Source organism: Rhipicephalus microplus, chromosome X, assembly GCF_043290135.1.
Source record: "Rhipicephalus microplus isolate Deutch F79 chromosome X, USDA_Rmic, whole genome shotgun sequence".
Classification (NCBI taxonomy): domain Eukaryota; kingdom Metazoa; phylum Arthropoda; class Arachnida; order Ixodida; family Ixodidae; genus Rhipicephalus; species Rhipicephalus microplus.
The window spans coordinates 142,627,649-142,641,486 of NC_134710.1; the positions used below are offsets into that span (position 1 = coordinate 142,627,649).

Consider the following 13,838-nt stretch of genomic DNA (forward strand, 5'->3'; position numbering starts at 1 on the left):
CTGCTCTTACTGTCCGGACAACAGGCCGGTGTGGCAAAAAACTTGCTAACCAGGGCACAGGTAGCACCACAGCTTTACCCAACTAATTTGCCTTAGTATGACTAGTTTGTATTGCCTGGCTGCCAAGCTCCTTTGTGTCATACATACAGCAAATACACAGTGGTTAACATATTAGCCACTTTTGTCCTTCTTTGGCCAGCCATCCTTTTATTTTTAGTCCTGTGGCTCCAATTTCTGCAGACTGGGAGCAACAAATGCCCCATCCCCAAACCCCAAATTACATTCCAATGGCTGCAGCACTGGTGACTACAGGGGTGCAACAATGAGAGAGAGTCAATGCGCATAAGCATTGACACCACTGAGCTGAAAGAATGAAGGGCCAGAGAACAAACGCTAGCAGAGAGAGATGTCAACTCCATTCGTGCAGCACTGTACTCTTTCCTTTCCTTCATTTTTTTTTTTACTGCCTTTAAATTAAGCACTCTGCACTGTAATCACGTGGGGAGTTTAAGTGAGACTCTGTACAGGTACAATAGAGCAGCGCCCTGGCATCTAACCTCCAGCTGAAGCAGCAGAGTGAGGAGCCGCTTGTAAATACAATTCATTGTATTTCTTCAGTGTGTCCTGCACAGCACTTTAACCCCCACCCCCACCCCCGCCAAGCTGCATCACAAGGACTCTCTCCCTCAACACTATTGAAGGGAATGATAATTGTTGCTCTTTTACTAAGATGATATTCCAAGCTAGGAATCTTACAGCCTGAAGAAAATGCAATGAATTGAAAATGCCAAGAAATGCAATGACTATTGAAAATTGGGTAGGGTGAAATACAAATGTTTTCACAAAATCACGTTGCTGAGATCACATGAAAAATGAACGACCTATCTCAAGAACACCTCTGTGCAGACCTATATTGCATGCACCTGTCGTAAACAAAATCTAAATAAACAGCAGGAGCCCACACAGAGACACACCTGTGCCCATGCAAGAACCCAAAGTGCCAAGATGCAAGGTAGCACATTGAAAGCCCTTGCCACAAAGGAAGAAAGGGAAACAAGAGCTCACGGAGGTCCAGTCAAGTGCTTGCTAGAGAGGTAGTCTAAGGAGGACAAAGAGGAGTCCATCTTGGTCGTATGGTCCAGGCGATGGCCGTGCTGTGAGCTGAGGCTGCCCAGGTCCAGTGCCTGGGCACACGCAGTGTGCGACACTTTAGTATAAAAGCCATCATCTCTAAGAAGCCACACCAAGATCAGCGTACAGCATGCATGCCCAACATGACCTGCCATCAGCTTTCACAGCTAACATGTCCCAAAATTAAGGGCAATAGGTGGTGAAAGTACCTGCATGAGGCGAAGGTCTGCCAAACTTTGCATGCAAGCTAACATGGTCAAGTGATGCCCTGAACTGCAGTCATTTTTTCTCTCTCTCTCTGTCTCTTCTCTGCAAGGCAACACTTGATATATGGCCTTGTAGTTGTTAACGCAGAAGTACATTGGAACACTTAAATACTTAGACGGGATGAATAATTTTATGTAACATCATGCACGAAGTTGCTCGAAAATGTAGAATGGCACTGGAAATTTATAGGGGGTGGGGGGGGTGGGGAGTGCACATTAAAAGAAGGGGTTTGAGTTAACTCACTTTTCTCGTTTCCATAAGAAGACCAGAAGGAGCACCAGACATGACTGGGGGAGAGCCACATGCCATAGGAGATGGCAAACCATAGGAAGAGCTTCGTTTTGGGGTTAGTGATCTAGGGTTTCCTCCTGTAATGGAGACCACCGGCCCAGAATCCTTTTCTAGAAAAAATAAACATTTTCCACAATACACTGAGCAAAATTTTTTTTGCACTAAGTGCAATAAAGAAAGAGGACAAATATCTGCTTTTGGTTGTGCACATCTTTGCATGTGAATGTGAGCAGATTTTACGTAGCACTAGTATACTAGGCAAAAGCAAGAGAGGTTCGTCTTAGATTGTTTTAGAATCATTGCTTAGCAAAAATAGCGATGGTATATACAGAAGTGTGGCATTGACATCCTTGCATGCAGCGAACTTGAATTTCAGCAGGGCGCATTTTGACATGTGCAGCTATCACTTGCACCTTGTTATACCACAGGGGTAATTGCATAAACATTTATTCTATTGAATTTCTTTTTGCTTTATGTTTCCAAAGCAATGTTGTGTAAGCACAATACTATGAAAAATTTACTTAAACTAGGAAGGTGTAAAGAGTTTATAGTAGTGCCAGTCCTTTGTCTGCTCTTCTTTTTCAAGCCCACCAATTTCTAGCGCTTATCCTTTTAGTAACGCATGAGCAGATACTCCTCCCACTATGGCTGTGCTGCCACAAAAAGTTGTGAGGTGTAATAGGTACCAAGGGAGTGAAAACGAAAGCAAGGATGACAATGACTTAGATTCAGTGGTGAAATGAAGAAATACCTAGGCTAAAAATTAATTGGCTCGAAAAGGACAAGTAAATTGTAAATCACCAGGAGAGGCCTTCATCCTGCAGTGGACATAAAACTGGCTGACAATTATATTGATATGAGGCACTAACAAGTAGACATAGCACACCACTTAAGCATGGAAATTATACCACATTACTGGGGTGAAGGTGGTGTCAAAATGAAGTTTATACGCAGCAATTGGGTCTTCTGCAGCATGCAGTCAGTGCTGTTTACACTATGCACACAGCTGCACTGCAAGACAAGTGTAGTATGGAGCTAACCCCAATCATGTTCCCATGTCAAACAAGACATCACTGCACCCATTTTTGAACTTAGAAACATTCAGCCCAGGGGACAGATAAGCACAACATATATCCACCAGTAACCACAACACCTACAGTTTCAGACCAACACATATCCACCAGTAACCACAACACCTACAGTTTCAGACCAACAAGGCTCTCATGCAAAAGCATGCACATTTCACAGAAATGTCTGACATTCAGCAATGAATGCTACCCGCAACACTTTTTCTTTCCTACCACTGCCTTCTATCATATTAAATGTTGGCACCTGCTTTTCCAAGAGTGGCATTACTTATGATGAAGGCACCAGCATGAGTCAATCGTTAAGCATGACAAGGACCGAAGAACTAGGACATTCACCTTGTTCAGCTGTACAATCTCAGGCAGTCGTGCACTAGCCTCTTCCTCCAGCAAGATAACAATGATATGTGGGGTTTAATGTCCCAAAACAGCAAGAGAAGTCACTACTTATCTGTGTGTAACAGTTAAGTAGTAGTGTAGCCAAAGAAAGATATCAATATTAAAGAGAGAAGCATTAAATGCACTAGCACAATTTCAAATTGGCTAGATTCATATTCAGTGAATTGCTCTAAATTACCTCGAAAAAAAAAAAAAGATAAGAAAAAAATGTGAGCCAAAAAATCTTACACTTACTACTTAAATATAGTAACAGTAAAACTAATGAAATGACAACAATGTGAATTCCAATCATTTTACCCACAACAACAAAAAAAAATTTCTCAAATTATTTTTTTTTAAAGTCTTGCTTTCAGACACTGCAAAATAACATCCAAAACCAACTCATGGAATGACATGTAACTTGAAAAACTTGCTCACCAAGCACAGGATCAACTGCTTGTTTTGCCAACTTGCGTAATGCAGCTGCAAAACTTGAGGTGCGGGTTGCGCTAAGTGCCAGGCTTGTGTGGCCCGGTTTTGTAGCAGCTGGTTGCAGGGGTGGTGGCTTACCGCCAGGTGGTGGGAAGCCTGCCAAGAAAAATATGACTTAGATGTGCAGATGAAACGATGGGCAATCAAAAATGGTTAGCAAGAGCATTTTATGTAACAAACTAGTGCTCATCATGTGCCACCAGTCAGCAATGCGCGAAGCCTTCATAGAAAGCCTGAGCATTGATTGATTGATATGTGGGGTTTAACGTCCCAAAACCACTATATGATTATGAGAGATGCCGTAGTGGAGGGCTCCGGAAATTTAGACCACCTGGGGTTCTTTAACGTGCACCCAAATCTGAGCACACGGGCCTACAACATTTCCGCCTCCATCGGAAATGCAGCCGCCGCAGCCGGGATTTGAACCCGCGCCCTGCGGGTCAGCAGCCGAGTACCTTAGCCACTAGACCTAGAAAGCCTGAGCAGGCACTACACATGTCGTAGTGATGACAATGTCAGGAGGTGCTGCCAACTCATTTAATACTGGTGATTACAATAAAACCATAACAAAAAGATGCTTAAGTGGAATAGCAAACCAGTTTAGACAAATGAACGATTCCAATAAAACTCAAGAGGTTAGTTATTAAAAGAGGAAATGTAGGTGAAATTGTAACGTTTGAATTTCACGCCAAAAGTTTAGCAGGGTACAATAAGTGGGACATCCCAAATTTGATAACCTTTTTACACAATCTGGTTACATCAGTTCAAATTAAGTTTTCTGACACTTGCTATGTTAGACTTTGTGTCCCTTAGAACACAAAGCAAACAATATTCCAATAAATGATTACCAGGGTGTCTACCAATTTGATATTTCTAAATTCCATTACTTTTCCAGGTTTTCCATGATGATTAAAAGCAAATTCCATGACCGGCACGTCTACATGAAAAACTCTGTGCACTCTAAACAAACCTTCGAAAAAAAAAAAACAGGCACTCTATACAAGAAAACATATTTATCAGGCGCACTCCGAATGTTCGCAGCGCATGCAGTAAATGTGAAAAAACATGTTTATCTGTTTATCTGGCCGAAATGTGAAAAAACATGTTTATCTGGCCGAAATAAAACTCGCGAGCTAGGCAGTAAGCAAGTCGGCTGTTTGATGTTTGGAAGAACCAGGAAGTAAACACACAAGTTAAAAGTAACTGCAGATGAAAGTTTGAAGAAGGCCGCGATAGTTCGGCATCGCAGTCAAAGCTGCTAGGAAACGTAGAAGTGGTGCCATCTCCCAGCATCCATGTAAAATGAGGAAACGGGGAGCCTGGCCGGTCCTGCCACTGGAGCATGATCTATTTTACTATAACGGCTTTTACTATAATGGCTGTAATTGATTGATTGATATGTGATGTTTAAGTCCCAAAACCACCATATGATTATGAGAGACGCCGTAGTGGAGGGCTCTGGAAATTTCAAGAACCTGGGGTTCTTTACCGTGCACCAAAATATGAGCACACGGGCCTACAACATTTCTGCCTCCATTGAAAATGCACCCGCCGCAGCAGGAATTCGAACCCGCGACCTGTGGGTCAGCAGCCTGGTACCTTAGCCACTAGAGCATCGCGGTGGGGCTATAATGACTGTAGCCCATGTCGCTTAGAATGTGGATTGGATTGAATTAGATTGACCTGAACTGCTGTATTTACTGACTAAACTATATAGGATGTGGAATGGATTAAGTCTGATTCAACCTGGATTGCTGTATTTACTAGTGATTTGCGTTGCTGCCTGATTTGTGCACCTCTAAAATATACTTTTCAGCAAAAAAAAAGAATAACTACTACTCGCATATTCTGTGTACCTTGCCTTGACAATGAGTAAAGAGAATGTTGCAAGAACAAAGACATACTGCAAAATTTTCTTTCATTCTTTTTTTTTTTTTTTTACAACGAGCACATGCATGTTTGTAGTTTATGTCTCTGAGCTCTAATACTTGAAGTGCAACGAAGTCCTTGGATGGCTGCAATAAAAGCTGGGGATAGTGTTTTAAGTGCCAATGTTTAAATATGTGGTGGCAAGAAAGAATCAGTCAAGGTGCAATAACTTCCTTTATTCCACAAACGAATCGCGAATGTCGGCACCTTATTCTAATTCACGTACTCTGCTGTGAACGTGGTGCTGAAAAATAATTGCAGATTTATTTACACAATCTCATGAAACAAATGAAAATCTTAGCTGAAGTTACCCAAGTGCTACCCTCAAAACACGAGCTACCAGCAATAAGTGTGTAGCTGAGGACGTTTGCTGTTGCACCACCTAAATAATAATAATAATAATAATAATAATAATAATAATAATAATAATAATAATAATAATAATAATAATAATAATAATAATAATGATAATGATAATAATGATAATGATAATGATAATTATTATTATTATTATTATTATTATTATTATTATTATTATTATTATTATTATTATTATTATTATTATTATTATTATTATTATTCAGCCTATGGAATAAACAAGACCAAAGAAATTTCTGCTGGGCAACTTGTCCTTCACATTGGCTAAAGCATTCCTTAGCTTCCATGTTGGTACATCCACTATTTCGATGTCTATTGCTTCAACATAAAGCATGGCATATCTGACTTTTGAACCACAATATTACCCACGGCTGTAAATTTATGCATGTTTGTCTATGCCATGATTTCGGCTTGGCTTGAATGCCGTCTGCTTTTTCTAGGCTTGAACTGACATCAGCAGAAGTTTGCCGGGTTATTCATGTCTTTTAATAATAATAATAATAATAATAATAATAATAATAATAATAATAATAATAATAATAATAATAATAATAATAATAATAGTATAGTAATCATAATAATAATAATAATAATAATAATAATCATAATAATAATAATAATAATAATAATGTTATTATTATTAATATTATTACATAAATGTTGCATAATTGGGTAAAGTTTGAGAATGTCTAATTGTTATTTCGACTTTATTATTCGTATTAAATGAAGGGGAAGCATTGCTTTGAACAAGCGGTGGCACACTGTTGGGTTGTGCCCCACTACTGGTTCAAGGTACTGTTGCTTCCATCACATCTACTCGAGTCAAGCAAAGCATCAAGTCAAGCGAAAGCCAAGCAGAGATGCCCTTTACTGGATTCCGAACGCCCGATCCAAAGCCTAAATATACGGGGTGGTCAGTGAACGGTTGTGCAGCGCGAGCACTTGGCTTTTACTAGCAGATGCTGCCTGCGTCGGCCTTGCAAAACGAGACAGTGGGGGGAGCAACAGTTGGCACGAGACGTGAGCATGCGCAGTAGGGGTGTAGACCTCACTGCCAACGTCGAATTTGCAAGTAGGTACGACTATGAAATGCTCCACATTCAAAAGAAGTTTGCATCATGTCTGCACCTGGAATTCAGATACAGACGACTGTACATACGTTGAACAGGAGTGATGGGACGCTTCCGACAATGTACTCTCGCTGCTTATGTCACATATTTAGGCAAACTTAGGTACGCTGTGCCTTTCTTATGACTTTTACTGTGAACAAGGCTCCCTTCCATATAAGGTGCTGAAACATCAGTAAACTTTGTGTTTTATGGGTCAGTGTATCCTTTCCCATTTACCATTTATTTAGATAGCAAAAGTTGTACACTGTCTTTTTTTTTGTAATTATTCACACGTCTTCTAGCAGCTCACTATAGTTGCAGCTGGGAGAGAGAGACTGCTTAAGCTTTGATCAATGGTAATGCTTAATTTTGTGACGGTCACACCGAACTGCTGTCAGTTTCCATAACCTGGCCAGGTTTTTCAGGAATTCCCCGACTTTTCCATGACTTTTCCAGAAGGGTCCCAATTCCCTTTCTTTTCCAGGTTTTTCAGGTCGGTAGGCACCCTGGATTGCATAAGCCCAAGCAAGACCCTGTCAAAATCCATGACGTGACAGTCAGTGGTGTGGGAAGTTCGATGCGGAGTCACCACTTGCATTTTTTTTGCACATTTTTTTTTTTTCACGATAAGAGTGGTGCTTAAAGTATATTAAAATGGCAATTTACTAATAAAAAAAAACTGCTTTTTTCTTTAAAGTCCCTGTTCAACAGCAATGTTTGCCAATGATACTAGTTGATGAAGATGGAATGATACTAGATGCAGGAAGATGGAACAATAAGAGAATATCTCAAGAATTATATTATGGTGTCATTGGTCCTTTAAAAAAACAAGGGACACCATGCAATTCTTGTGGTACAGCACATGGCCTGGAATTTAACCCAAATTCTCGAAGTCAGCTGAATATCACTTTCTCTTCTCTCAACAAATATGAAATATTATATACTAAAAAATCATTGTGTCAAAGGTCCAAGTATCACGCCATTGGCTGATTTGAGCATGGCACGCTTGGGAGTAACTGGGGCCACCTCAGAAGGCTGCGACATACCCGCACACAATCGCATTTAAATGCCGTGTGCTCAAAGAAAGGGGAGGGGGGAGTGTTCAAAGTAGAGCTGTGCGCCGCCGCCCGTTCTTGCTCATGTCGTTCGAGTCACTGCCGAAGTCTCGAGAGGGTTCACACAACCACCATTGCCGTGCAATAATTGGGGCACACCGCCGTTAGTTTTATTTTAACCTGAGCGGAGAACAAGGCCATAAAATACATCATTTCACCTTCTCTTCCGCAGCTTCAAGATTTTTCAGAGCGGTGTTTGCAGTGTCTTGACTACTCTCCTGTGTTCGTGTTTGCATGTCCTGTGTATATAAGAGCCCTAAAACAGCTTCTGACAATACACAATTGAGCATGTCATTCTCTTTTGGAGTTTTTTTTTTTCCCTTTTCGTGATGCGGGAACAGTGATTCACGTGACATGATTAGAGCACATACTCTTGAATGATTCATACACGAGAAATATAAGTTGTGAATTGTCTCCAACCCTGTTTTGCCATGCATTCACCTCCCCTCCCCCTCATCTCGCATGATAATGGCGTACAATGAACTTCTGATTTCCTGCATTTCGCGACTTTTCAATTGTGAGAGCAGAAATAACAAGAGAGTAGCTAACAAGCTTAAAATCATGATAGGCTCAATGTGTAGCGTCCACATTGCACATGAGCTTTATGAAGACATAAGTGCCTAAGAGATATAGCCTGTAAGAATTTTAGAGAAGGGAGCCTAGTGGAGTGTAGTGAAGAATGCAACCATTTCCATTTCATTCTCTCAATAGCCGAAATCTGTACAACGAAGACGATACAAATCTGAAAAAAGAAGAAAGTCAGCTCGATTCGGCAGTTCTTGTATACTTTTTGATTGCAAGAAGAATTACATAGAGACTCTGTACATGCTTTTACCATATGCATCATGTTCCGCATAAAGTTCAAACGATAACTTTTGTACGCGCATTGTATGCTGTTCCCACGAGTAAAATCTCGCAAGCGCTAGCGAGGAACGCTGGTAAAGCATCATCTCCATCGCACGGAAAGCGCATGCAATAGCATCACTCTGCGTGCGATGCCTGCCATTGATTGCTTTTCAACCAGAAAGAAAGCCCTCTCTACACAAAGATGTATGAAGAAACGCTGGGATAGGTGGCTGTATGGCTCGATCCACAGCTGTGAACTCTGAATATAAGGACGCCGTTGCAAGCGCTGGCATGCGCGCTATGTCAGCAGGTATCAGCAACGGCTTGTGTACCCTTATACGCACTTTAATATCACTGCACGAACACTTCTGTTTCCAGAAGCGGCTGTATTTTCATATGCCAGTATTTTGCTGTTTCGCAAGATCGGATAAAAAAGAGTAACCTGCAGCCTTAGTTCATTGTGAGGCTGCTTGATCCTCTCGCACGGTGTATACGTGAAGTCATTGAAAAGTTTTCTGACCATAAAAGAAGTCGCCTCGAACTTGGCATGTTCTCCTCAAAAACCCGAGATCAAAACTTTATAACTTTTTAAAGCTGACGACACTTATGCATTGGACACTTTAGCCTCAACTTTTGAGGAATTTGAATATTGTAGCAAATTTTGCAATGTGGATGTGCTACTTCTTAGGTTTTGTGACATTGTACGTGAATGCCAATTAAAGTATATGCCTCAAAAATATATTAAACATAACTGAAGACACTCATGATACAATAAAGGAATAATTAATCGTACTCGTCGCATAACGTGCTAAGTAAGAATCGTCAATCCAAGTGTAATAATAATGTTTCTCCATTTGATGCATTGAAAAGTAAATTAGAAGCTAAAATCAAGGGGGCTAAGAACTACTTCTTCGGCAATGCCTCGGCTACATTTATGAAAAAAAAATCCATCCAGGTTATAGAGATTGATTGGTCCTGCATTATTCATGCCTTGATTGTTGAGATTCTTATCAAACCCTGAAGCAATAGCAAATGCCTTTCTTATTTACGTGACGTCTTTTTGATACTGATAATGCCATCACTCCTTCATTTTCTGCATGCAGCAAATTACGTGCTCTTCCTTATTTTGAGTTAAGCTCCTCTGGCGTACATAACCTTATATATTAATTTTGAGGTTACGAAACACTGGCTCAGGTGTTATTCCAGGTATGTTTTTAAAAAGTGTTCAGAATGTTGTGCTAATATTTGCACAATGCTCTTATATTTTAAAAAATCAATATTCTCTGCAATAGTCCTCCAGCTGTGGAAATCAGCAAACATTGTGCCTGTATTTAAGTCCTGAAACAAGCCAATTCCAAATTATAGGCCACTATTTTTGTCTTTCTATTAGCTCCAAACTTTTGGGGCATATCCCATTAACAAATACATTGTTAGAATACCTAAACACACACAATATACTTTCCCGATCACAGCACAGCTTTCATGCTGGCTATTCTACTGTTACACAGTTGCTTGAATTTATGTACGACATTGCTTTTTTCCTTAACGACCGAAGACAAATTGATGCCATCTTTATTGACTAGTCTAAGGTCGTTGACATGATTTGCGATGCCAAACTTTTATTAGCTTCTTCACAAATTTTCTAACAACAATAAGCTGGTTTATTGGATAGCAGATTCCTTGCGGTCATTCTCTAAATTTGTTACATTTAACCATGCTGTCATGTGACATACAAATCACATCAGGGGTGCCCCAAGGTTTGGGGCTTTGCCTGTTTTTTAACTATTTATTTAAATGATGTAGAATAATTTATCGGTCACAAACAAATTAAACTTAGAGTGTATGCAGATGACTGCATTATCTGTAAAACCATCTCCAATACTCAGGATCAGCATGCACTGAATAGTGTTTTTCTCCATCGTTTTGTAACGATAGAGTGAAACATGGCAAATGTCTATCAACTGCAAAATACTGCAGTCACGACCATTTCAAATAAAAACAGCCTCGTCATTTTACATATACTAATGACGATCTAAGTCTAGTATGTGTCACAGAGTTTAAATGCATTGGTGTAACTCTCACAACAAATTTAAGATGGTGCAGCAAGTCGAAATAGTCTGCAACAAGCTCTTCGAAAACTTTGGTATCTCCAACGCACGTTAAGCAACTCGACGAAAAAAATGCAGACAGAGCAGATAAGGCCAGACTCTAATATGCGCCGGTTGTTTGGTCACCTCATCACAGACATGACATAGCTAGGTTAAAATCTGTTGAAGAAAGAAATAAGGTTTATATTTTGTCACTATGACTAGCGCTTCCCCCCTACTTCCCCCCTACTGCAGCCACTCTCGAACATCGGCGCACTTGCAATCGTGTCATCTTCCTGCATAAGATAGTTCACACCGTATCCGCCGATCTTATCCTCAAAATATTGTGCTCATTAGATATATTTTCTTCATTGTTTTCGTTTTTCTTTTCCCACAAAATGTGGATTTATGGAATGAGCTTGACGAGTCTCTCTATAGACTCAGTACTGAGCGGTACAGACTCAGTACTGAGCAGTTTGAGTAAGAATTGCGTAAACAGGTATTTTGTTAAAGTATATTTTTTCAAAGTGCTGAGCATCCGTACTTATACGTGCAATGTCCTAAAAACTGAGACAAGAAGCAACCAGTATTTGTAAAAACATAACATTACGACATGTTGCTATCATGTTAAGTAGTTCGCCCTTTTAGGGAAACAGATTTTTTTTAACTTCAGTGTCAATCCTGACTTCAGTGTCAATCCTGACGAACTCAGTGTCAATCCTGACGAACTCAGTGTCAATCCTGACAAAAAGTGTTGCAAGGCACCTTTAACTCTTTTGTTACCACACGCATTCAAATCGATCACTGGTAATCAATGCTTTGAATCGTCAATTTTGGCACTATGAAATTGTTTCTCGTGCACCCCAGCGCTTTCTAGTATTTAGTCCAGCCACTCAACTTTCACAATCTATTTCAATTTTCTTTTTTTGACAACATATTGATTTTTGACAGACCTTTGCACAAACCATTGTGCGTGGGTTTTAGGAAAATGCCCTTGGCTGGCAAACTTCACAGAAGTAAGCGCATACCCCTCGTGGCTAAGCTACAGTAACATTAATGTTCTGTAATCAAAAGAACATTTGCAAGTCAAATATCAAATTAAGGTGTTAGATTTACAATATGACAGAGTTGAACAATAATAATTGGTAGAAATTTATGCCAGCTATTCAATGAAGAGCTGTTGCTAGGAGTCAGGTCAAATTTATTCAACACAATATATTTCCGAAAATCCGCTGCATGTATAAAGTGTGGAGGCAGACTTCTCAGCCATTTTCCAGCATGTTGGTTTGGTTTCGCTTCTACCGTTATATGAGACACATGGCTGAATCTAGTGTCACTAGTCGCTCCTATGAGGGCGGCGGCGGCACGGACACATGGGCATGCACCTGCGCTGAAAAAAAGAGGCGCCGCTCGAACCCGCCTTGAAACTACACCAGATTTCAGTGAGGACAAGCTTAGAGTCCGAGGATGACAGCACCTTAGCTTCCAGTTTTATGGCGACAATGTTTTGCAACCATTCGTGGGTTTGTTTTGTTTACGACTTCAAGTTGTCTCTTCCACCACAAGTACACAGCTGCTGACCTTTGTGCGCGATCTCATAGCTATTCTCATAAGTCCACACGTTGCTGGGGTGCGGTGTGCTGGCACCAGCTGGCGCTTCTCACGATAAGGTCACCGGAGTTCATTTTAGCCCTGACTATGGAGCATCACGATACGGTTTAGAACTGTGTGCGATATAGTTCTTTTTTCAATACTATGTGCAAAAATACAAATAAATGCTTTGATGCATATATTGGAATGCCAACCTATGCAGAGTTAGGTGGCTCATGGGAATAGGTGACGCTAGACGAAACAGCAAAGTTCATTGGACATCTGATTTCAAGATGGATTACTCGCATCACGGGCATCTGTCTATATTTAAACACCTACAGGCTCTTATCAGAAAAAAAAAACAGAAATGTACTCAGAAAAGTGTAAGAGTTCACTTGTGTCTGAGGGAAAAACCAAGCAATGCTTCACTGTATTACACGAACAATGAAGCAGCACCTTGGTTCCGATTTTATTTCTCTAGGTGAATAGAAACGTTTTATACAACATTTATTATTTTTTGTATGTTATTCCTAGATCAGTTATTTTCAAAATGTATGTTCTGAATTTTCTTTGTTTTGGATACTTTTGCATATAAAGTGTTTTTTTATTGCAGAGTTTACCAGCTCGCAACCAAAGATTACTCACTTTTCACATTTTTATTCATTCCAGAATCATTCTGTTGCTCTAGAACACATATTTTTGGGGAATAGCATTTTACTGTGCGAGAGAGAGAGAGTGAGAATTTATTAGAAGGCAGAGAGGTCAGCCTGAGCGAGTTCGCTCTAGCCTGCTACTCTAGACAGGGGATAAGGGAAGGGGGAAGGAAATAGGGATGAATGATGACAATGGGGACAGGAAGAGGTGGTGCGTACGGTAACAAAAGAGTTAAGTTAGCAAGTAAAAAAAAAATTTCACTCATGACATAAAAAAAGTTACAACATACTACCAGTGATAGATACATTTGCATCTACAACCACAGCCTGATTATTTTACTGTCATAAATTCTAACCAACCACTGTATAATAATTGATTGGTTTTGACTTCTCAAAAGCACCATATGATTATGAGAGACGCCGCAGTGAAGCGCTCCAGAAATTTCAGCCAGCTGGAGTTATTGTAACGTGCACATACATCTAAGTA

At 40.2% G+C, this 13,838-nt stretch overlaps 1 protein-coding gene across 2 annotated transcripts in view; it reads right to left on the reverse strand.

The window, feature by feature from the left end:
• The window catches only part of LOC119176594 (uncharacterized), a 184,220-nt gene that overhangs the window by 79,458 nt on the left and 90,924 nt on the right, over positions 1-13,838 (reverse strand). The window contains exons 3-5 of one of the 2 annotated variants that reach the window (XM_037427952.2): positions 3,591-3,740; positions 1,642-1,766; positions 1,066-1,184 (exon numbers count right to left, since the gene is read on the reverse strand). In XM_037427952.2, the coding sequence (XP_037283849.1) occupies positions 1,066-1,184; positions 1,642-1,766; positions 3,591-3,740 (394 nt within the window). Of the gene's footprint in view, positions 1-1,065; positions 1,185-1,641; positions 1,800-3,590; positions 3,741-13,838 lie in introns of both variants that reach the window. The other variant, XM_037427950.2, reaches the window with a different exon arrangement.